Source organism: Lactuca virosa, chromosome 6, assembly GCF_052849685.1.
Source record: "Lactuca virosa cultivar CGN04683 chromosome 6, Lactuca_virosa_CGN04683_v6, whole genome shotgun sequence".
Taxonomy (NCBI): domain Eukaryota; kingdom Viridiplantae; phylum Streptophyta; class Magnoliopsida; order Asterales; family Asteraceae; genus Lactuca; species Lactuca virosa.
This window is the reverse complement of record NC_136431.1, coordinates 71,938,436-71,961,204: the sequence shown is the minus strand read 5'-3', so window position 1 is coordinate 71,961,204 and position 22,769 is coordinate 71,938,436. Positions and strand designations below refer to the sequence as shown.

The 22,769-nt window shown below is 36.3% G+C and overlaps 1 protein-coding gene across 2 annotated transcripts; it reads right to left on the bottom strand.

The window, feature by feature from the left end:
• Window positions 1-1,913: 1,913 nt before the first annotated feature.
• Window positions 1,914-22,510, bottom strand: LOC145119131 (tubulin alpha-5 chain-like). Of its 2 annotated transcripts, none has more exons than XM_079054759.1 (5): window positions 22,215-22,510; window positions 3,323-3,540; window positions 3,032-3,231; window positions 2,460-2,968; window positions 1,914-2,376 (listed from the first exon to the last, which is right to left on the bottom strand). In XM_079054759.1, exons 1-5 carry the CDS (start codon window positions 22,325-22,327, stop codon window positions 2,067-2,069), a joined length of 1,350 nt encoding a protein of 449 aa, XP_078910885.1. In that variant the 5' UTR covers window positions 22,328-22,510; the 3' UTR covers window positions 1,914-2,066. The 2 variants fall into 2 exon arrangements, with proteins under 2 accessions (XP_078910885.1, XP_078910884.1); XM_079054758.1 differs by having other exon boundaries at window positions 1,915-2,376; window positions 3,323-3,552.
• Between the last annotated feature and the right edge of the window lie 259 nt (window positions 22,511-22,769).

Here is a 22,769-nt window from a genome sequence, read left to right as displayed (position 1 = left end):
TACCTTTTTTTGCTTTTATTTTTTTGTTATTAATCAAATATATGTTGAAACTTGAGAGTTTGTCTTTTGTTTTGGCACTCTTTTGATGAAATGGATGAGATTTTCGGATCCAACTCAATCTGTTAAATAAATGTTGACCAGACTTATTTATTAGTATTTTCTAAACTCTAACATGTTTAACTAAAATAGAAAAAAGTGTGCACCTATTTACATAAGTTACAAAGTCCAATATTAAAAATAATGTGTTCAAATAACATTAGAAACGATGTCTTCATATATAAAAGCATCCATAACAGGAAAGCTATTTGGCTATGTTTTTTCATGCCACTTCAACAAATTATCTTGCCACATCAAACAAACAAAAAGCTCAAAATATATTTACAATAAGAAACTTTTTTATTAGGCTTTTTTCATAATTTAAAAATGCTAAATATTACATATGGTGATTTGGGTCCAACCAAAATGGTTAAACAAACTCTTGGTATTGGTTGAAGTCTATGGACTCCACTAAATATATGAAAAAAACTCTCCCTTAGAACCTGTTCATCAACAAGGCTGAGGTCGTGAGTGAGGACTAAGGAGTTTAGTTTGGGTTCGACTATATGAATCAACAAAGTGAGAATGCAAGATGAAATCGAGCCAATTGGTTAATTAAATAAAAAAGGAATTAAAAATACTAAATATGTATATTAAATAGATATAAATTAAAAATAACTATTATATTTAAATTATGTTTGGAAATTTCAAATATATTGCATTTTTATTTAAATGTTTTTAACATATGTTCAATTTAAACGAGCTGAAAATTCCAACCTAATTGGTTAATTTTGGGTTGGGTTGACGATTTTTTTTTGCCTTTTAGCTAGGTTGGCTCATAACTATGACGAATCAAAAGTAATGGTTTTTTGAGGAAAAAAAAACCATTTTATGAGAAAAAAATGAAATTGTTTTTTAAAATTTTTAAAATTTTATATGAGAAAAAAAACTTGTTTATGTATAATTTCTACCATTTTATATGAGAATAAATAGTCAAAATTAATACTAATATAGACTTTGATTTCTCAGTATTTTAGTATTTTTTTGTTAATCTATGATACATATCTAATTGTTACTATTGTATCGAGTTCACAATACATATACTGAGTTTGTAGAGGTCAACTCAAATCTCTACAAACTCGTTTTTTAACATTGGCTTCTACAGACCGAATCCTCTAAAAGCGAGTTCATAGAGAAGTTTTTTTAGACCCGTTCTTTTGCGGACTGTAAAACCAAATCTGAAATATGATCCTTTAAATATATGTTGAGTCCGTAGAAGGCCTTTTTCGAACTCAATGGCCATTTTCGGAAATCCTGAATATTTTGTTATTTTTTGGCGCAAAAGGTTGATTAATGGCTATATTTATTATTTTCTCATAATATAATTTCTATACTGAAAACGTTTTCTTTGATATTTTTTTGGTTAAATAATAATTATTGTTTGATTAGTTTGTATTACTACAATTATCATAATTTAAATAATACATAATCATAATCATGTTAATTTACTACTGTACAAATAAAAACAATCATTAGAAGTATAAATTATGGGAAATTCTATATATATCCCCTCAATTTGCTTTGTGTATCTCATGTGAATGTAATAGTATGTGTGTTTTGACAATTTATGTGAGTGAGAAGGATAGGGACAGTAACATTTTAATTTATTTGTTGACGTAGATTGAAGATAAGAATGAGGGTCTTATACTAATACCGATGCATATGTAATTGCAAAACTAATATGCCAGTTAAAAAAGCAGTAAAATTGCAGTGGCATGGATAGCTCAAGTTATGTATACTACAAATTTATAAATTTATAATAATGTATTATCCTATCTTTATTATTATTATTATTATAACGTATGCATCAAATAAAAAAAAATTATAAACCCAAATTAATTAATATAAAGAAATATATAGAGGTTACATAATGTCATCTTTAAGCAGGTATATAAGTATATACTATTGACGCCCATATCCAAGGACATATTAGTCATTTACGTGAGATTTGCCGCCATGGAAAGTTAGTACTAATATCCTTGGTCCTCATCTTCTTCCATGCCATCTTGCAACACTTCCTCGTAATCTTTCTCCAGAGCTGCAAGATCTTCACGCGCCTCCGAGAACTCGCCTTCTTCCATCCCTTCACCGACATACCAATGAACGAACGCTCGTTTCGCGAACATAACATCGAATTTATGATTGATCATACTGAAAACCTCTGACACCGCCGTGTTGTTGCTGATCATACTCACTGCTCGTTTCACCTTCGCCAGATCTCCGTCAGGAACCACCGACGGAGCCTGGTTGTTTATCCCGCACTTGAATACCGTCGGACACCTGAAAAATGTAGAGGTAAATCAACATTTGTAACATTCCATCGTTCTTCAGATCTAGATAAAATGCAACGCGATTAAACTCACCAATCGACAAATCGAATCGTTTTTTTGGTTTTGATGGCTCCGACGGCCGTGTTAACGTCTTTTGGAGCAATGTCTCCACTATACATTAAGCAACAAGCCATGTATTTACCCCGCCGTGGATCGCACTTCGCCATCATATTCGACGGATCAAACACGGCGTTAGTGATTTCTGGAACTGAAATCAGCTCGTGATAGGCTTTCACCGATGAAACCACTGGTGCGTATGATGAAAGCATGAAGTGAATCCGCGGGAACGGGACTAAATTCGTTTGGAATTCGGAAATGTCAACATTCATGGACCCAGGAAACCTCAAGGAAGTTGTTAAAGATGAAATCGTTTGAGATATCAATCGATTCAAGTTCCTGTAAGTTGGCTTTTCCATATCCAACGCTCTCTTACAGATCCCATATATGGCTTCGTTGTCTAGTTGCACAACAATGTCTGTGTGTTCAATCAATGAATGAGTCGATAACACAGCATTGTAAGGCTCCACAACTGAAGTCGAAACCTACAATTTCACAATGAAAATCAGAACACGAAAATTAGGACAAGTTAATTTGGAATTCGTTACCTTGGGAGATGGATAGATCGTGAACCCAATTTTCTGAGTTTTTCCATATTCGTTAGACAAGCGTTGTAAGAGCAATGATCCCAAACCAGAGCCAGTTCCACCACCCACAGAATTGAAGATCATAAACCCTTGCAAATTACTGCAATTGTCTGCTAAGATTCTCACCCGATCTAAACACTGATCCACAACTTCTTTCCCGACTGTAAATACATTATATGATCATATTCATATCAATGATCAAAATCGAGGAGATGAAAAGTGATGTAAAAATTCAAAATTAAAGTGAATTACCGGTGTAATGTCCTCTGGCGAAGTTATTGGCGGCATCCTCCTTACCGGAGATGAGATTTTTGGGATTGAATAGTTTCTTGTAGCTTCCGGTTCTTACTTCATCAATGACTGTTGGTTCAAGGTCGACAAATACAGCTCTTGGGACATATTTCCCGGAGATCCCTTCCCTGAAGAAGGTGCCAAAGGAATTGCTCTCTTCGCTTGATGAGGTAATATTTCTAGATCCCACACTACAATTTATTAAAGATGATTTTTATACTTTCAAAACATATAAAGAATTAGTGTTAGATAGTTATGTCTGTTATAAATACGAAAGTATAGTATGAATGTATAGTATAGGAATGGAATATAACTTGTATCACTATATATTGTAATACTAACGTTTCCTCTTGTTCCAATTTTTTTTTCAGGCACTCAAGGAACACCGGGACAATTTCATGCATATTTTGGAGCATCTAACAATTTTGGTACCATCACCATCGACCTATGCTCTCAGTTCTCACTCCTCTGCTGTTATCGCACCACCACAACCATCTCCCATAAACGTCTAGTACTTTCCAATGTCCCTGTTTCCTATAAAATGGTTAAAAATACTTATTATTTATGTTTGTCGTTTTTGTATTGATAATTGGAATTCTGTTGAGTTTGATCCTTTTGGTTTCACGGTGAAGGATCTTATCATAGACACGCTGAGTTACATGGTTGTGATCTCCAGTCCTTCCTTCATCACCATGGTCCGACTCTGGTTCTGCGCTTCTTTCCACATCGTATGATATGTGGCATCATCGAACATTTGTCTCTTGTTGTAGTCATAGCTCCTCTTTATGTCATGTTTTTCCAATTAGGAAAACATTGTCATTTACCATTTAATTTATCTTCTACTAGAACGTCTCCGTGTGTTTGAACTAATTAACTCTGACCTATGAACTTCTCCGGTCACGAGTCTTAGTGGTTTCAATTATTATATTTTATTTTTGGACATTTTCTCTCATCTTTGTGGGTGTTCCCTTTGCGTACGAAATATGATGTTTTGTTTTTTTTTTTTTAAAACTTGCGTGCCTATGTCATAAATCAGTTTAAAACTGGCATACAACTTTTTCAGTGTGATTATGCTCGTGAATTTCGATTTTTTCAATATTAATGGCATCAAAATTCGTTTTTCCTGGCCTTACACGTCTCAACAAATTGGAAAAGGCTGAACGAACCATTCACACTATAAAAAACGCTATTCATACCTTTCTAATCCAAGCTTCCTTCCCACCTATGTTTTGGGTGTAAGCCCTTCTTTCCCCTGCACACAACTTCAACCTTCTCCTTACCACTACTTTAAAGTTCTGAACTCCGTTTAAGATACTTTTTGGTTTCTCTCCCTCTTATACTTACTTACATGTTTTGGGTGCCTTTATTACCCAAACACCACCTCCACTGCAGCACACAAGCTTGTTCCTTGCTCTTCAGCTTGTGTCTACATTGACCCTTCCCTTGATCACTATGGATATCGGTGCCTCGATCTCATCACTCAGAAGGTACTCATCTCACATGATGTTATCTTTGATGAAATCCATTTTCCCTATTCTGATTTTCATTCTCCTACTCCTTCTAATGTCTATGAATCATTCATTCCTGGTGATGATGAACCATCTCCATTCTCTAGTATTCCTGATGCTTTTTCTCCATTATCGGACCCAACTTCCACCCATATCCTCTCTACCGAACCTCAATCTTCTGGAGCATCCTCGACCTTGTCTCCATCTCCCTTCTTATTCCCCCTTCCCTACAAACAATCATCATATATGGTCATTAGATCTGGCAAAACGATGCAAATCTTTTGTAATGACCCATAATTTTGAATGAAGTAATGTAATAAAATAATATTAATATGGATATGAAAATAGGTTTTTATTATGAAAATAAAGAGTTATGTTGTGTAAAGTGCATGCTATAAATAAAGAAACGTGATGCATAGGATAACATACACACCATGTTAAAGAAACAAATGTGAAACATGGATACAATGATGCGATGATTTGATGTAGTAGACATGTTTCGGAAGCATGTGACACATGGCGATGCAAAGTGATACATAGATAAACAGACAACAAGTGTTGAGTTGTGGCGTCTTCTGAAATCGATACGTGGATCCAAGGATTTTACACGAGGCGTCATCTGTGGTTCATCAATGTGTAAATAGGGTAAACATGCTATTCGGTGGTTGTTTTATGGAAAACTAGATCGAAAGCTTGTGATAACAACCGACAATATGACAAAGTAAACTGTGGTTAGAAGATATGAGGGTACATAAGTTGAACGAGTCGAGGTATCCTCTTATTTCATATTTTTGCGTAAGTATGATAAGGGTTATGAACCCTAGATTATGTAAACTTATTGATCTGGTAACCGATAGTTACCATGGCCAAGGAGTGATCGGTTAACGATCACTATTGTTAGATCGAATAATTTAGCTTTTGGTGAATTGTGGCAAATTCTGAGAAACTTGAGAACTAATGAAACAGGTTATAGTAGTAGAGGAAATAGGAGTTTACCAAAAGAAGAAATTGGTTAGTGTCCACTAGTATGACAAGTGAGTCATATGTATTTAATTGTTAGGAATACATTGTAGGTAATTGACGAGTGGGATACTCGGTTGTCAGTATGCTTCTTTTTTTCTTTTTTTTGATATAAGATTATGTTATTGATAAATGCTAGCATTGAATATTTGATTGGTTGTGAAAATGGGAATGTGGTAGTAGACAAGTGAGAACCTGTTGGGGTAGTAACTTAGATCGCGAAGCAAGGGTCTCAATGACTTGTTAGGAAGGGGTTACTGACTTACTTCCTAACAAGAAAGACTTGTCAGGAGGGGGGTTACTTATGCAAATGGGGTTTCAGTAAGGTTTTACTTCCTTGTAACCTTGGGTTGGGTTTACTCTCTAGCAAAGACTATGTTAGGTGGATGTACTTTCTAATAGGGCAAGTTATCAAGGAGGGTTTACTTCTTGACAAATGTTTGTTTGATTCTATGTTTGAAATTGTTATGACTCACTAGACTAGTTTGTCTGATATATATGTTTTCCATGTATTCTAGGTTCAGGTTCAAAGTGGTAGATGTGAGATGATTGTAACAAGAAGGACATGGACCAGGCGTAATTTTGTTTTATCTTGCTCTTGTTACTGTGCCAACCGAAGAAAATACGTCACGACCACCGTTAGGAAAGCCAAACAAATGTAATTGGGCAACAATGTAAGTACTATATTATATTGATAAATATATTCAAATGCGTCCTTACACATATACGGGAAGTACATGGCGGCGTGATTCCAAAAATATAAATTTCGTGAAAAATCGACTTCACATGAAGAACTTATGGCATTTACTAGAAATAAAAATCAACAACGTAGTTAATTTTTACGACGTAAAAATAGTATGAAGAGATCGGTTAAGTTTCGGTCATGCCACAAAAAAGAAAGTCGTAGTACTCCTCGATATAAGAATTTTGAGACTAAAAACATCAAGATCGGAGTCCGTACGAGGAAGTTATGATTTTTATAAAATCATTTATGGATACACCGTTAGGCCAAAAGATAAAAGTTAAATTTTGCCAAAACAACCTAAGGAGAGTTGTAGTATTAGTCGAGAGTATCGCGTGGGTATAAAGAGGGTTAAGATCGGAGCTCGCACGTAAAAGATATAAATTTTGCAAAATATTTTATGTGCGCGTTTTACAAAATCTTCTATGTGCGCGCGCCAGACGCTATGCTTGGCGCGCACACTCGCGCACACTAACATCAGATTCGCGGAGATTGCGGATGGCGTGGCCAAGCGAGGGATTGGCATGTGGCAACGCCCGGTTGGAGCCATGATGCACATTGCGCGGCGCGCACCCAAAGAGCAAGTCGCGCACCCCAAAGAGAATGTCGCGCAGTCCAAAGCTCAATTATAAATAGAAGTGCTCGCAGACCCTGTTTTGCATGCCTCTCAAAGATCACTCTCTCCTTCTATTCCACGCGCCTTAAGATCGCAAGTGGGGTCTCTGAGCTCCCGAATCCCAAAGCTACCCTACTTCCACGATTCACACTACTAGGGTGAGTTCATGGCCCCACTTTTACGCGCGCGCGTAAAATATTATTATAATACTATACTATTGATTTTACAAAATATTATTATTTGTATTATATCAATAGTTTACAAAATGCATGAAACGTTAGGATGATATTATGTTTGGTAGTTACCATGCCAAAGTTTTAGGAATAATATTATGCCTAGTCGTTATGCTGCTCAAAACCATAGGCTAGTATCATGCCTGGTAGAAACTCTACCCAAAACTATATGATAATTTAGTCGTTATACTGGAAGATACTATAGGGTAACTTAATACCTAGTTGTTAGGATGGCCAAACCATAAGGATAAGCAAAATACTTAGTTGTTACTCTACCCTAATATCCAATCAAGAATATCAAAAACTACGATAATTATATATATATATATATATATATATATATATATATATATATATATATATATATATATATATATATATGGAAGAAAATCATATCCAAGGAAAATTAAAGATAACAAGAACGATAAAACATACTATAAGGTTAAACAAAGCAGTTGTTAAATGAGGAACGATAATTCATCCTTTAGTTGATTAGTTTTCAGCTAACCTCGACCTATAATCGTTAAATCTTAAGTGAGCGGGAAATATATGTATCGATCTATACAAGACTGACACTCCCACATGTGGTTGCTAGCTACAACACCTTATGGTAAAGTCAGAGCAGACATAACTTTCTAAACTACATTACAACGTCCAATGAAACGTTGTGTAGGGAAAATATCTAGTCAAAAGCTCGATTATAGAAACTCATTGTAACAATTGCCCAACAACCTTAATGAAATAAAACTACTGAGAGGGTAACGCCTTAAGGTAGCAAATAATATGTAACAATAAGTAAAAGATAAAGAAAAGTCATAAAGAATAGAATCTAAAAGACTCAAAACTATTTTAAGTATAAAACTACAAAAACCTATGACCTCACCAACATTACGTTGACGTTTTCAAACCGCATGTATTCTCAGGAAAATGAGTTGTGGAGGTAACAAGGTGAAGGAATGAGTTATGAAGGAAGTGTCTGCTTATCTGTTCTTTTATTGTTTAGTGTCGTTAATCTATGCTTGTACCAAGAACGATGATGTAACCCCTTGTAAAATTAATAAAAATAATGGTTATGTTATATCTTTTATGTGTTGTTCAATATATTCAATAACTGTGTATCATCATCACAACGTCGCACAGCCCGGCATTTCCGCCGCCTACCGGGGGTGTGACAATTACTTATAGTAAGGGTTTGATATGTTTGTACATACGTGGATTATGTTTTGAAAATTGAATTCATGGTTTTTGTTAAACATGGGTTTTGAAATATGTTATAATGTTTTCAGAAAACTACTTGAAATATTATTATAGATATTGTAAAAAGGAACGTGTGTTACAAGTTGGTATGATAGCCATAGTTTAAGGGGACTAGGGATTGGACTACCCACACCGAGGCTTAAACTGTGAGAGATGAAAAGAACCAAAGTGTGTTGTAGGATCACTCTAGTTGCTCTATGTGATATATTGATAGTTGGGATGACATGATTAAGAATTGTCTTGCTCATAACTTTACTTATTTGTTTGGTATAGTGATACCAAATTACTAAATGTATGAAATAACAAAAAAGGAGCATGTACAAGGCAAATAAGGACCACAACATGAGGTTAAAATAAGTTATGTTGGGCACCATGATTCACAACCTGTTACTATGGAAGCCATTGAAAGACCTCTAGATGATATGAAAGAGGAGAAAAATCGGGAGATGATCCATTTGATTGAAGAACCTTTTGGGGTGCCTCGTTCATAATCCCCTAGAATTCTTGTTAGAACACCATCTGCTATTGGTGCATCATAACACAAGGTGTCTCTCATGCTAACCCACAATAAGGTAATACAAAAAAAGGCCGCTTGTTCAATTGCGTTGTCGGAAAGTACAGAAGAATTCATGGTTTTTAGTGATGTCTCAGCTAGAGGTATTGGATGTCTGTTAATGCAACATGGTAAAGTAATTGCTTATGCTTCAAGGCAATTGAAAGAACCGGAAACAAGGTATACGAATCATGACATGGAGTTAGCAAATATTGTGTTTGGATTAAAATTTTAGAGGCATTACTTATTTTAAAACCTTTATGGCATGTGGACTAAAATAGTATGAGGGTAGTCGAAATCCGAAAGTCACCATGAAGTGGATCACCGAAACAACTCGAGTGCTTAGGGCTAGTCGATGTATGGATGGAGAGAAAGTCATTTATGCTTTAGAATTGTGGAAAAGCCAAACTATTATTTGGTGGGAAACAATATGTCAATCACTAGGAGAAGGTGCAAAAGAGAATATGACATGGGATGAATTCGTGAAGCGAGTAAAGACAAAGTATTGAGCTCCAAGCGACATCGAGAATTTGGTAAATGAGTTCTTTGATTTGAAGAAAATATATATGTTTGTTGAGGTATATATATTAAGAAATTCACTAATATGTTGTTATTTTTGGGTGATACACTCCCAACTAAAAGAGGTTGTATTCGTCGCTACGTGAAGGGCTTACCGGTAGATTATGAAATTGAGGTAAAGAAAGCTAATACGCTAGATGACACAGTTGTGGCTGCTCAAAACTTGTAGGATATGATGAGTCAAAAGGCGAAGGAACATCAAAGTGTAGGGAAAACAACCCTGTAGTGAATATGCCATTTCTAGTAAAAAGACTCGTTTTTTCGAATGGAAGGTCCAAACCAAAAGATGTATCAATGTGTAAGAAATGCAAGAGGTTTCACCATCGGGAATACAAACTCATAAGCATTGCATGTTTCAAATATGATGATAAGGGCCACAAGATAGCATATTGTAAGGTTAAAGATGTGAAAGATATTGAATGTCACGCGTTCCATGAAAAAGGTTATTTTGATAATCGATGTCTGAATAAGAAGACTTAGACACTGAATTCTACAACAAACAGGAAGGAGGAGCCAACCAAAGTTCAAGGACTTACATCTCAGATTACTACAGAAGAGGCACCAGAAGTTCACGATGTAGTGTCAAGTACTATACTCGTAAAATCTTTACTTGCGAGTGTGTTATTTAATGCGGATGCAGACTATTTGTTTGTATCCCATGATTTTTGAAAGAAAATAAATGCATCGTTAGTACCTTTCGACGAAAGATTTTAATATAAGTAGCGAACGGGGAACATGTTACGGTACAACATGTTTACCAAAATTGTCTCTAGAGATAGATGGGGATAAATTTGATATTGACTTACTACTAATGGGAGTAAACAGATTTGATGTAGTACCGGGAGTGTATTGGTTAATCAAATACCATGCCAAGATATTATGTGAAAGAAATATGGTGTCAATAAAGGAGATTAACGGTAGAAAAGTATTTGTTTATAGGGAAAAGAATTGTAAAATGCAAAGTTTAGTTACTACGATCAAATCACGAAAGAGTTTGATGAAAGGTTGTGAATCATTCATGGCCTATGTTCTTTATAGGAGAAAAGAAAATAAGTTTGAGGATATAGATATAGTACGAGATTTCCCGGATGTCTTTCCCGATGAATTACCAGGCTTTTCTCCTGAGAGGTGACTTGAGTTTCGAATTGATTTGATGTCGGGTGCTACTCCGATAGCATGTTCTCTGTATCTTTTCGATCCTATGGAGATCCGAGAATTAATGTCTTAGTTGCAGGATTTACTTGATAGAGGTTTTATTCGACCTAACTCTTCCCCGTGGGTGCACTTGTGCTATTTGTAAAGAATAAGGATGGTTATGTGTATCGAGTATCATGAACTTAATAAGGTAACTATCAAGAATCGGTATCCATTGCCAACGATTGATGATCTATTCGATCAACTTCAAGGAGCTAATTATTTCTCAAAAATTGATCTTCGCTCCAGTTATCACCAAGTACATGTTAAAGATAGTAACATTGAAAAGATAGCATTTCGAAAACGGTATGGTTACTATGCGTTTGTATTAATGCCTTTTGGACTTACAAATACTCTGACAGTATTCATGGATCTGATGAACCAAATTTGTAGACCATTTCTTGACAACTAATTTATTGTTTTTATTGATGATATATCTGTGTATTCTAAGACAGAAGAAGAGCATATGCAACATTTGTGAGATGTGCTACAAGTTTTAAGAAAACAAAAGTTATATGCAATGCTTTACAAGTATGAATTTTGGTTATGGGAAGTTCAATATCTTGGACATATTATATCTTGTACTGAATTCAGGTGGATCCTACCAAAACTGAAGCGATCATGAAATGGGAGCCTCTAAAGACTCCAACTTAAGTTTGAAGTTTTCTTGGATTAGCAGGGTATTATCATAGCTTTATACAAGACTTTTCTCGTATTGTGGTACCACTTTCTAAATAACGTGAAAAGAAGTAAAGTTTTTTTGGGGTGAAGAACAAAATGAAGCCTTTATGACTATGAAGAAGAAATTGTTCGAGGCACCAGTTCTTGCGTTCCCGGAATGCATGGGAGATTTTGTGGTTTTTTGTGACGTTTCAGCCATAAGTATTGGATGTGTGTTAATGCAACATGCTAAAGTAATTGCCTATGCTTCATGTAACGATCATAAAATCGTTACCTTTCTAGTGAGAGATAAAATTCAAAATGAAATGTCATTAACAAGAAACTAATGAAATTAAGTTTTAGAGCTCCTTGAGACGATTTCGTGGATATAAATATCATCGGAAATGATGTTTGTATGAGAAAGTTACGACCAATTGAAAAGTATGCTGCTACTTCGGTAAAGATCACAAAATGGTGGCTACGCAACACGTCAGCTATGTACGTGGCGTGTGGTGGCAACATGTGGCTAGGACATGTAGCATTCTCAGAGTGACACATAGCAGAGGACGCGACATGCCCCTTAGAATGACACGACACGTCGCTGACTCTTCAACCCTATAAATATCAGTTTTTTGTTGTTTCTCTTGTACGCTTTAGGCGGAGGTCTTGGTCAGTCACGTGACGATGTATAGGGTACGAGAGTACTTTTTAACGAGGATCTATATGAACACAAGGTATAATCGTTTGTTTCATTATTTAGTTACTCGAGTCGTTATTTACGACATTGCGATTATAAGTCGAGGGTCCGAATTTGAGTTGGATAGTCGGGTTTATAATATGGTGCTATTATAGACTCAACGACACGCTTAATAGTCAAATCCCATGGTGGTATTCTTAACCCATTTAACGAGGATTATAAACCCTCAGATGCGGGATGATATGAAGTGAGAAACTAAACTAACGGTTTACGGGGTTAAGCGTTTCAGCCACTATGTTACAAGACTCGATGAGTCAGATACTAGATGGTGATCAGACTGGTTAATGATCACGTATAAGATCACTATAGTGGATACAATATTAATTTGATGAAAGTTCTAAGGAACTTGATATATTATCTAAATAGGTTTGTACAAGAGATAGACCGGAGAGCAACATAGGGCGTGAGACCAAGCTATTAGTCAAACATCGTTAATTAATCAGGTGTGTACATGCTTATTTTTTGAGTACATAGCAAAGTAAATGATGTTACTTGAAAAATGTATTGTTGCTAAAAGATTTAGAATATAAGTCCCTATCTTCCATGGTTAAGGAAAAAGGGACAATGCTGACTATTTGATAAATAGACATATTGTATGATATATATAGTTGGGCGATGGGAGCTCTAGATGAGCTCAACAACCATTTAGTAATTATCGATGAATTGGCATAAGTATATATGTGAATTTTAATGTGAGCTCTATAGAGAGCTGTTTGGGGGCAAGAAGCATGTGTATGTATACATTTATTATGAGATTTACAAAAAAAATTGTATGATAAATGTTGGATGTGAATGTGTACTAAAAGTTTAATGAAAAGCTAGATGGAATCGATGGCGTAAATCTCCATTATATAGTAGAAAGTGTAAAATGGGGGGAATAAAAATATAAAATTGTAGCTCTATAAAGAGCATATGTGGAAGGCTTAGATTTCCTTACTAGTTCCCGATATCAGACTACCATGGATTAACATGAGTCTGATGGATTATTGTAACAAGTTTGCATGTAGCAGTACGGATCTGTCATGGATTTAGTCCCCAACAATGGGACATAGCTGTAGCCCGTATAGGTTACCGCTGCCCAGTTGATTCGTTCTTATGTTGGTCGTACTTGTTAGGATGCTACTTGTTAGGATTTATATGCTAAAGACTTGCGTAAAGAATAATTTAAAGTATATAAATTAAAGCAAGGAATGCATCAAAACCCATGTAAATCACAAGTCTTCGGACTTACGTAGTTTTTGCTGTGTAGTCAAGTATAGAAGTGGAAGAGGAAAGTGCGACCAATGAAGATGATGAAAGGAATAGCGAAGGTTGTTTAATCCTTTTCTCTTTTACTATAGTTGTTAATATTTTTTGTAACACCGAAAAGTTTTGAACTCTGATAACTATTGGAAAGATTATGTATAAATACATTTGATTTAATATAAAATATTGTTTAAATGTTACGATGTTACACTTCAAGGCAACTGAAAGAACCAGAATCAAGGTATAAGATTCATGATATGGAGTTAGAAACTATTGTGTTTGCATTAAAAATTTAGAGGCATTACTTCTATGGTACACAATGTAAATTATACATTGATCATAAGAGTCTCCAATATGTATTCACTCAAAGATTTGAATATGCGGTAGAGACGATGGATTGAATTAATTAATGATTATGATTGTGAAATAATATATCATGCCGAAAAAGCAAATGTGGTAGCTGATGCATTAAGTCAGAAGATGCTAGTGACACAAGTAAAATGAAGATCAACGAGAATCGAGTTAATGTCAACTCTATTCAAGCAAATTAAATTAGCCCAGATAGAAGCATTAAAAGAAGAACATGTGAAACAAGAAAAGTTGAGGAAGCAAGTTTATCTTGAAGAAAATAAACGAGGCCTAAAATGTTTAAATGGCGAATTTGGGTTCTCAAATGTGAGGGATGCTAGACTTTGGTACTAGATGATGCTGATAAGTCAAAGTATTCAATTTACACTGGGAGTAGGAAGACTTATCGAGATCTAAAAGACATGTAGTGTTGACCGGGTATGAAGCCCTATGTAGCTAAGTATATTTCAGAATGTTCAACATGCGCTCAAGTAATATTTGAACATCAGGAACCTTATGGACAATCACAATCTTTGCATGTGTCGGTTGGAAAATGGGATGACATCACGATGGATTACATCATGGGGTTACCAAGAACTAGCGCAATTCATGATGCCATCTGGATAATGGTGGATCAATTAACCAAAAGCGTATTGTTATTGGAAATCCGAGAGATGATGTCATTGGAAAAGTTGGCTAAATTATACGTGGATGAAGTTGTAAGATTACATGGAGTACCATTGATTATCGTGTCTGATTGAGATGCGAAATTCATATCCAAATTCTAGCAAGCGTTACAAGAGGAGTTAGGGACAAAAATCCATTTAAGTTATGCATATCATCCTCAGACGGATGATCAAAGTGAACAGACTATTCAAACTGTTGAGGATATGTTGTGGGGCCGTGTGATAGATTTTACAGGCAAGTGGGATGAACATCTACTACCTATGGAATTTTCTTACAATAATAGTTAGCATTCAAGTATCGGCCATGATGGAATGCCTCTTTACGAGGCTTTGTATGAGAGGAGACGTATTACCCCATGTGTTGGCTAGAGACCGGTGAAAAGAAGCTTACATGCCTAGAGATAGTAAAGGTCACAAATGAACAAAGTGTATTGATTCAGACTCACATAAAAGAAGCTTAAGATAGACAAATGAGTTATGCGGACCTGAAGAAAATACCTTTTGAATTGAACCTAGTTGAGTTGGTGATGTTAAAAATATCATTATGGAAATGGGTGATGAGATTCAATAAAAAAGGCAAATTATTCCCAAGGTATATTAGACCATTCCATTAAATGATATGAAAGGTGAGTCTCCCAACATGTTGATTTAAAACCATAAGCAATCATTGAATCAAGGATCTAGAAACTAAGAAATAAAGAAATCGAGCTAGTATTGGTCCAGTTGAAGCATTCCTCGGGACCAAATCATACTTTTGAATCAAGTAATGTAATGAAATAGTATTAATATGGATATGAAAATAATTTTTTATTGTGAAAATAAAGAGTTAAGTTGTGTAAAATGTATGCTAGAAATAAAGAAATGCGGCACGTAGGATAACAAACACGACGCGTAAAAGAAAGAAACAATAAATATGGATACAAAGACGCGACATGTCGACACAATAGACACGTATCGTCGACACAATAGACACGTATCGCCAACATATGACACGTGGCAATGCAAAGTGATATGTGGCTAAGCAGACGACACATGTTGAGTTGTGGTATCTTCTGAAATCGACACATGCATGCGACACGTATGGGGATTTTACGCGGTGCGTCAGATGGGGTTTCATCCATGTATAAATAGGATAAAACAGGTCATTCGGTGATTTTTTTTTATGGAAAACGAGATCGAAATCGTGTGATAAGAACTAGTAAAATGACGGAGTAAACTATGGTGATGTTAAAAATATCATTGTGGAAATGGGTAATGAGATTCAGTAAAAAGGATAAATTAAGCCCAAGGTATATTAGACCATTCAAGATATTGCAAAAAATCGGATCTCAGGCCTTTAAACTAGAGTTGCCTCTAGAACTTAGTGGAATATTTGATGTATTCCATGTGTGTTATCTGAAAAGGTATTTCGGAAAAGATAATGAAAAAGTAGTTTGTTATTGTGGAAATAAAGAGTTTTGTTGTGCAAAATGTATGCTAGAAATTAAGAAACATGATGCGTAGGATAACGAACACAATGCGTAAAAGAAACAAACACGATGCTTTGATAATAAGTCAAAATATGTTGATGCAATAGATGTTAGGATCGAGACACTTAACACACGACTCTAAACACACACAGAGCTCATGAAAAACAAAAACACAAGGATGAACATGAGGGATTTAACGTGGTTCGGTCCTTCTCTGACCTACGTCCACCGGTAACTAGGAATTTACATTTCTTGGTGCTAATCTGCACTCTTTCTGTGTTACACTAGATACAAGTTTTACAAATACAGAATAATCTCTTATATAGAGATGGAAATCAGAAGTAGTCAAAAAACACAACTGGGTCTTCATTCAACAATTGTGGCTTCACAACTTCACATTGTTCCTGCCATTTTTGACCAGCTTTTCTGTGGATTCACACTCAACATTTCTGTGGATTCACACTCAACATTTCTGTGGATTCATACTCAACAATCTCCCACTTGAAGCCACGGAACAATCTTCACCTGTGCTTCAACTGTGCATCTGTATTTGATCTTAACTCCTTCCTAGTTACCCTGGCCTTCTCTTCAATCAACCTGAAGGCCAGTTGAAGCTTTCGTTAGCTCCAACACATCAGTCATGGCTAAGTCTGCCACTGACCTGTTCTCTGTCTCCATCGGCTCCCACTGAAATGAACTGCCCGATCCTGGAACATCCAGAGAACAAACGGCACTCTCCATGTGAAGCAGATAATATGGAGAGACTTTTACAGATGGAATACTGGTTCTCTTAACCCACTGTGTTCTGGGTATTCTAGCTGAAACAAAGCCCATGCTCCCACTGCTATGAATGCCCTTGAATGGTTTTTCTGAACCGTTCCAAACACGTTCAACCTGAATCTGACCTGTGACTCTGGGTTTGCCATCTGCAAAGCAAATCTTCTTCTGTCCACGAGACTCTATGAACCGGATTTTGTTTTTCTTCTGAACTGGGACGGTTACTCCCTCAGACGGTAAACTGACCATATATAATGAACCCCTCTTATGTCCACGAGCTATCACAAGATTTCTTTTGACAACCTTCCACTGCTCATTCCTGAACTTAACCTCGTGTCCCTGTTCATCCAACTGCCCAACAGAAATCAACTGTTTCTTCAGACTTGGAATTACCCGGACATCCTTCAAAGTCCATGGACCGACTGGAGTCTTCAGATCTAAGTCACCTATGCTCGTCACATCAAGAACCTCATCGTTCGCCAGTCTTACCTTACCAAAATCCCCTTCTTTCAGATTCCGCAGTGCTTCACGGCTGTGGGTAGCGTGAAATGAAGCACCCGAATCCATAACCCAGGAATCCACATTGCTCTCCACACTACAGATCAAAACATCATCATCTGAATGGTCTACTGCAACGTTAACTTCTTTCTTGTCTTTTGGACATTGATTCCTAAAATGTCCAACCTCTTTCCAGTTCCAACAAGTCACATCATTTCGAGTCCTCGACTGACTCCTTCTCCTGTTCCCGCTCCCACTACCTCTGTTATTTCTTCTACCTCTGACCGCATTCAATTGTTCACTTGATGATTACCCGGAATTTCTTCGTCTGACGTCTTCGCCTAGAATTAAATCCCGAATTCCCTCAAAAGTGAGCTCTTTCGATCCTGCGGAACTAGTAACGGCTGTAACTGTTCCGGACCAACTGTCAGGTAATGATGATAACAGTAGTAAAGCTTGAACTTCGTCCTCAAATTTTATTCCCACTGACCCAAGTCTGGATAAAATCGAGTTCAAATTGTTGATGTGTACTGTAACTGAACTTCCTTCCCTCATCCTCGTGTTGACTAGTTCCCGAATCAGGAAGACTTTATTTGCTGCCGACGGCTTCTCGTACATATTAGACAATGCCTCCATGATTCCCTTTGCTGAGGTCTCCTTCAAAATGTTGAAGGCAACATCCTTTGACAACGTCAGTCTAATAAATGCCTTGGCCTTCTTATCCAAAGTCTCTCAGTTTGCCTGTGTCATCGCCTCTGGTTTTTCACCTAAAACTGCGTCCAAGTCTTTCTGCACGAGCAAATCTTCAATTTGCATCTTCCACCAACCAAAATCTTTCCCATCGAACTTCTCAATCTGAAGCTTACTGCTTTCTGCCATTTTCTGAAAGAACAATGACCTATCTTGCAATTTTCTGGAAATTCAGGGGCCAAATTGCAAATTTTCAAATCTGCTACAATGTTGCTACAGTGCCTGCTGACGTCGTGCTATAGTTCCTGCTACAGTGTCGTCTTCTCCGGCGGACTGCTACAGTGTCTGGTGCTACAGTGTCGTCTTCTCCGGCGAACTGGTTTTCCCGGTCACTATTCCGGCAAACCTTTGACCGGCGATTTGGACGTCTTCCGGTGGTCAAAAAATTCAGAAAAAAATATTGTCGGAATCTTCGGAACGAGACCTTTCCAACGGTATACACCAAAATCGTTTTTGACGAAAAAAATTTCGACCAAAAACTTAAAATCACCTTCTGGAGCTACAACCTTGCTCTGATACCACTTGTTAGGATCGAGACACTTAACACACGACTCTAAACACACACACAGCTCACGAAAAACAAAAACACAAGGATGAACATGAGGGATTTAACGTGGTTCGGTCCTTCTCTGACCTACGTCCACCGGTAACTAGGAATTTACATTTCTTGGTGCTAATCTGCACTCTTTCTGTGTTACACTAGATACAAGTTTTACAAATACAGAATAATCTCTTATATAGAGATGGAAATCAGAAGTAGTCAAAAAACACAACTGGGTCTTCATTCAATAATTGTGGCTTCACAACTTCACATTGTTCCTGCCATTTTTGACCAGCTTTTCTGTGGATTCACACTCAACATTTCTGTGGATTCACACTCAACATTTCTGTGGATTCATACTCAACAATAGACACGTATCTCCATCATATGGCACGCAACGATGCAGAGTGACACGTGGCGATGCAAAGTGATAAGTGGCGAAACAAACAACACGTGTTAAGTTGTGGCGTTTGAAATCGACACTTGCATGAGATCGAAATCTCGTGAGAAGAACTAGCAATATGACGGAGTAAACCGTGGCTAGAGGACACAAGGGTACAAAAGCTGATCGAATCGATGTATCCTCTCTTATTTCATATTTTTTCATAAGTATGATACATAATGTTGTAAACCCTAGATTATATAAAATGATTAATCTAGTAACAGGTAGTTACCATGATCAAGGTATGATCGAGTAAACTGTTACTATTGTTGGATTGGATAATTTAGCTTTTGGTGAACTATGGTAAATTATGAGAAACTTGGTAATTAATGAAACAGGTTATAGAAAATAGAGGAAGAAGATTTTACAAAAAGAAGAATTGGAACTTAGTAGCCATTAGGGTGACAAGTGATTCACATGTATTTAATTGTTAGGAATATACGACAGGTAATTGACTGGTGGTATACCTTGTTGTAGTATGATTATTTTGTGTTTTGATATGAGATTATGTTATTGATAAGTTCTAGCATTGAATATTTGATTGGTTGTGAAATGGAAATGTGGCCGCAGATAAGTGAGAACTTGATGGGGGTGGTACCTCCCATTGCAAAGCAGGGGTCTCGATGACTTGTTAGGAATGGTTTACTTCCTAAAAATAAAGACTTGTTAAGAGGGGTTACTTCTGGCAAGGGATTTTTAGGAAGGGTTTACTTCCTGGTAACTGTGGATTGGGTTAAGGAATGTTTATTCTCTAGCAAAGGCTCTGTTAGGAGTATGTACTTTCTAACATGGCAAGTTGCCAAAGAGGGTTTGTTTGATTGATTCCTGAAATTGTTATGTGACTCATCAGACTAGTTTCTCAGATATATGTTTGCCATGTATTCCAATTTCATGTTCCAAGCGGTAGATGTGAGATGATAGCAACAAGAACATAGATTGGATGTAATTTTGTTTTATCTTGTTCTTGTTGCTTATAATATGGGTTTGATATGTTTGTACACATGTGGCTTATGTTTTGAAAACCGAATTCATGGTTTTTGTTAAACTTGGATGATGTGATATGTTATAATGTTTCTAGAAAACTACTTGAAATATTATTAAAATTATTGTAAAAAGGAATGGATGTTACATCTTCAGTCTTACGACCACCTTACCACCACTGATGTTTCCCTCGATCCACAACTTAGGCAATGTGTGACCGCCATTTTCATGGTGTTATTGATGCAATGATGGTTGCACTTCAATCCAATCATGCATAAGATCTGATTCCTAAACCGCCCACAACAAACATAGTGGGTTGTCGTTGGTTGTGTCGTCATAAATTTAATAGTTTTGGTCGCCTTGATCGCTACAAAGGACGGCTCATTTCTTAGGGCTTCTCCCAACAACCTAGGGCTTCTCCCAACAACATGGTCTGGATTTTAATGACATGTTCAACCCTTTTTAAAACTAGAAACCATAACATCACAATCTCTCGTCACTACCCTTCCATCAACTTGATGTTAAAAATACTTTCCTTTATGGCGATTTTTTTGAAACTATATACATGTGTCAACCTCCTTGTTATGTTCACCCTTCATTTCCCGATCATGTGCATCTTATGTGCAAGGCGTTATACGACCTTATGAAAGATCCTAGAACATGGTACCAACGCTTTACTGTCTACCTTTCCTCATTAGGTTTTCTCAACAATAAATCTAATAGTTCTCTTTTCACCTTTCATTATGGGTATGATGTTATATATCCTCATCTTTATGTCGATGATATCATTCTTATTGATTCTTATCCTTCTCTTATAATCACCACCATCTTTCTGTCGATGATATCATTCTTATTGATTCTTATCCTTCTCTTATAATCACCGCCATCTTTCTGTCGATGATATCATTCTTATTGATTCTTATCCTTCTCTTATAATCACCACCATCTTTCAGTTATCCTCTAAGTTTCCTATGTATGGTCTTGGGCCCTTATCCTTCTTCTTGGAATTGCTGCTACTTGCAATTCCTTATGTCTCTTTCTCTCTTAGACTGCCTTTACTCATGAGAGTCTTGCATGTGTTCATATGGCTAAATGTAATAGTTGTAGCACTCCGTTTGATACTAAACCTAAGCTCTCCGCTGATGGTGAGCCGGTTTTTGATCTAACGTTATATCATAGCCTCACACAGGCTTTGTAATACCTGGCATTTACTCGTCCCGATATTGTCTATACTATTCATCATGTCTGTCTTTTTATGCATGAACCACAAACTCCACATTTTCTAGCTCTTAAAAGAATCCTAAGATACCTCAAAGACACCTTAACTCATGACATTCATATTCTTCCTTCGATCGTTAATCACTTGGTTTCCTATTCTAATGCTATCTGGTTCGGGTGTTCTTCCACACACCAATCTACCTCTCGGTTTTGTGTGTAACTTGGCGACAATATCGTCCCCTAGTCCTCAAAAACGACAAAATGTTGTGTCGAAGCCAAGTATAGGGGTAGCCAATGTAGTTGTTGAAACTACATGGCTTCACAATCTCCTTTTTGAGTTATATTGTCCGTTATCACGGACCACTATTGTCTTTTATGACAATGTTATTGCCATGTATCTTGCCTCCAATCCATTTTAACACCAACGTGCCAAGCATATGCAAATTGACTTGCATTTTGTTAGGGAGCATGCTGCGCTTGGTCATGTGTGTGTTTTACATGTTTCATCCGCAAATCAATATGTATATATTTTTAACAAGGGTCTACCTACACAAATTTTTCTTGATTTCAGAAATAGTTTGAACTTTCGAGAACCTCATGTTTCCAACTACGAAGGTGTGTTGGATAGTTATGTTTGTTATATACACGAATGTGTAGTATAGGGACCCTAATGTAACTTGTATAATTATATATTGATTAATCTATTGCTACCCTAATTAACGGGGTTTCCATATATTCCAACAATTAGAAAATAAAAATTTAGAATAGAATATACTTACGTAGGCATATAACCATTAGATTGAATGCCATGTTCGAGGCAATAAAGCTCCCAACATGAATTCCCGACTTGAATTCCTGCTTGCCCAACATGAATGCTTACGATTTCTCTCATATTTCTTCTTTTTTATTATCTTATTTTTGTCTTTTCCTCTATTTCTTTCGTGTTCTCTCTACGAAACGATATGTTGTATGATATCGTTTCGCAAGAGAGATGAAAAAGAAAGAGAGGATTGTTTATTGTTAATTTGATTTATGTTTTGATAATGAAAGGGAGTTTGTATTTACACAAGTTTAATTGAAGATTTGTGTGGGAAAACGAGTGTTGTGGGTTATATCTTGTTATATTTGGATATAAAAAGAGTATTTCTTGTTACTCCACAAAATATGTGTGGTAAGAATCTGGAGTTTCCAAATTTATATGACGAAATACACTAGGAATATGTAATGATAGATTTCCATATTTAATTATTTATAAACGTGGTAAGAATTTGGAGTTTCTAAATTTCTATGATGAAACACAGTTGGAGCATGAAATTTGAAATGACATATTTTCA

What these genes read in the sequence shown, in the direction of transcription:
- LOC145119131 (XM_079054758.1), bottom strand. Translation starts at nt 22,327, where the DNA reads ATGAGAGAAATCGTAAGCATTCATGTTGGGCAAGCAGGAATTCAAGTC. An exon ending in TCTAATGGTTATATGCCTAC is followed by an intron (nt 3,553 to 22,214) that starts GTAAGTATATTC and finishes AATAAATTGTAG; the next exon opens with TGTGGGATCTAGAAATATTA. An exon ending in ACGATTCGATTTGTCGATTG is followed by an intron (nt 2,377 to 2,459) that starts GTGAGTTTAATC and finishes TACATTTTTCAG; the next exon opens with GTGTCCGACGGTATTCAAGT.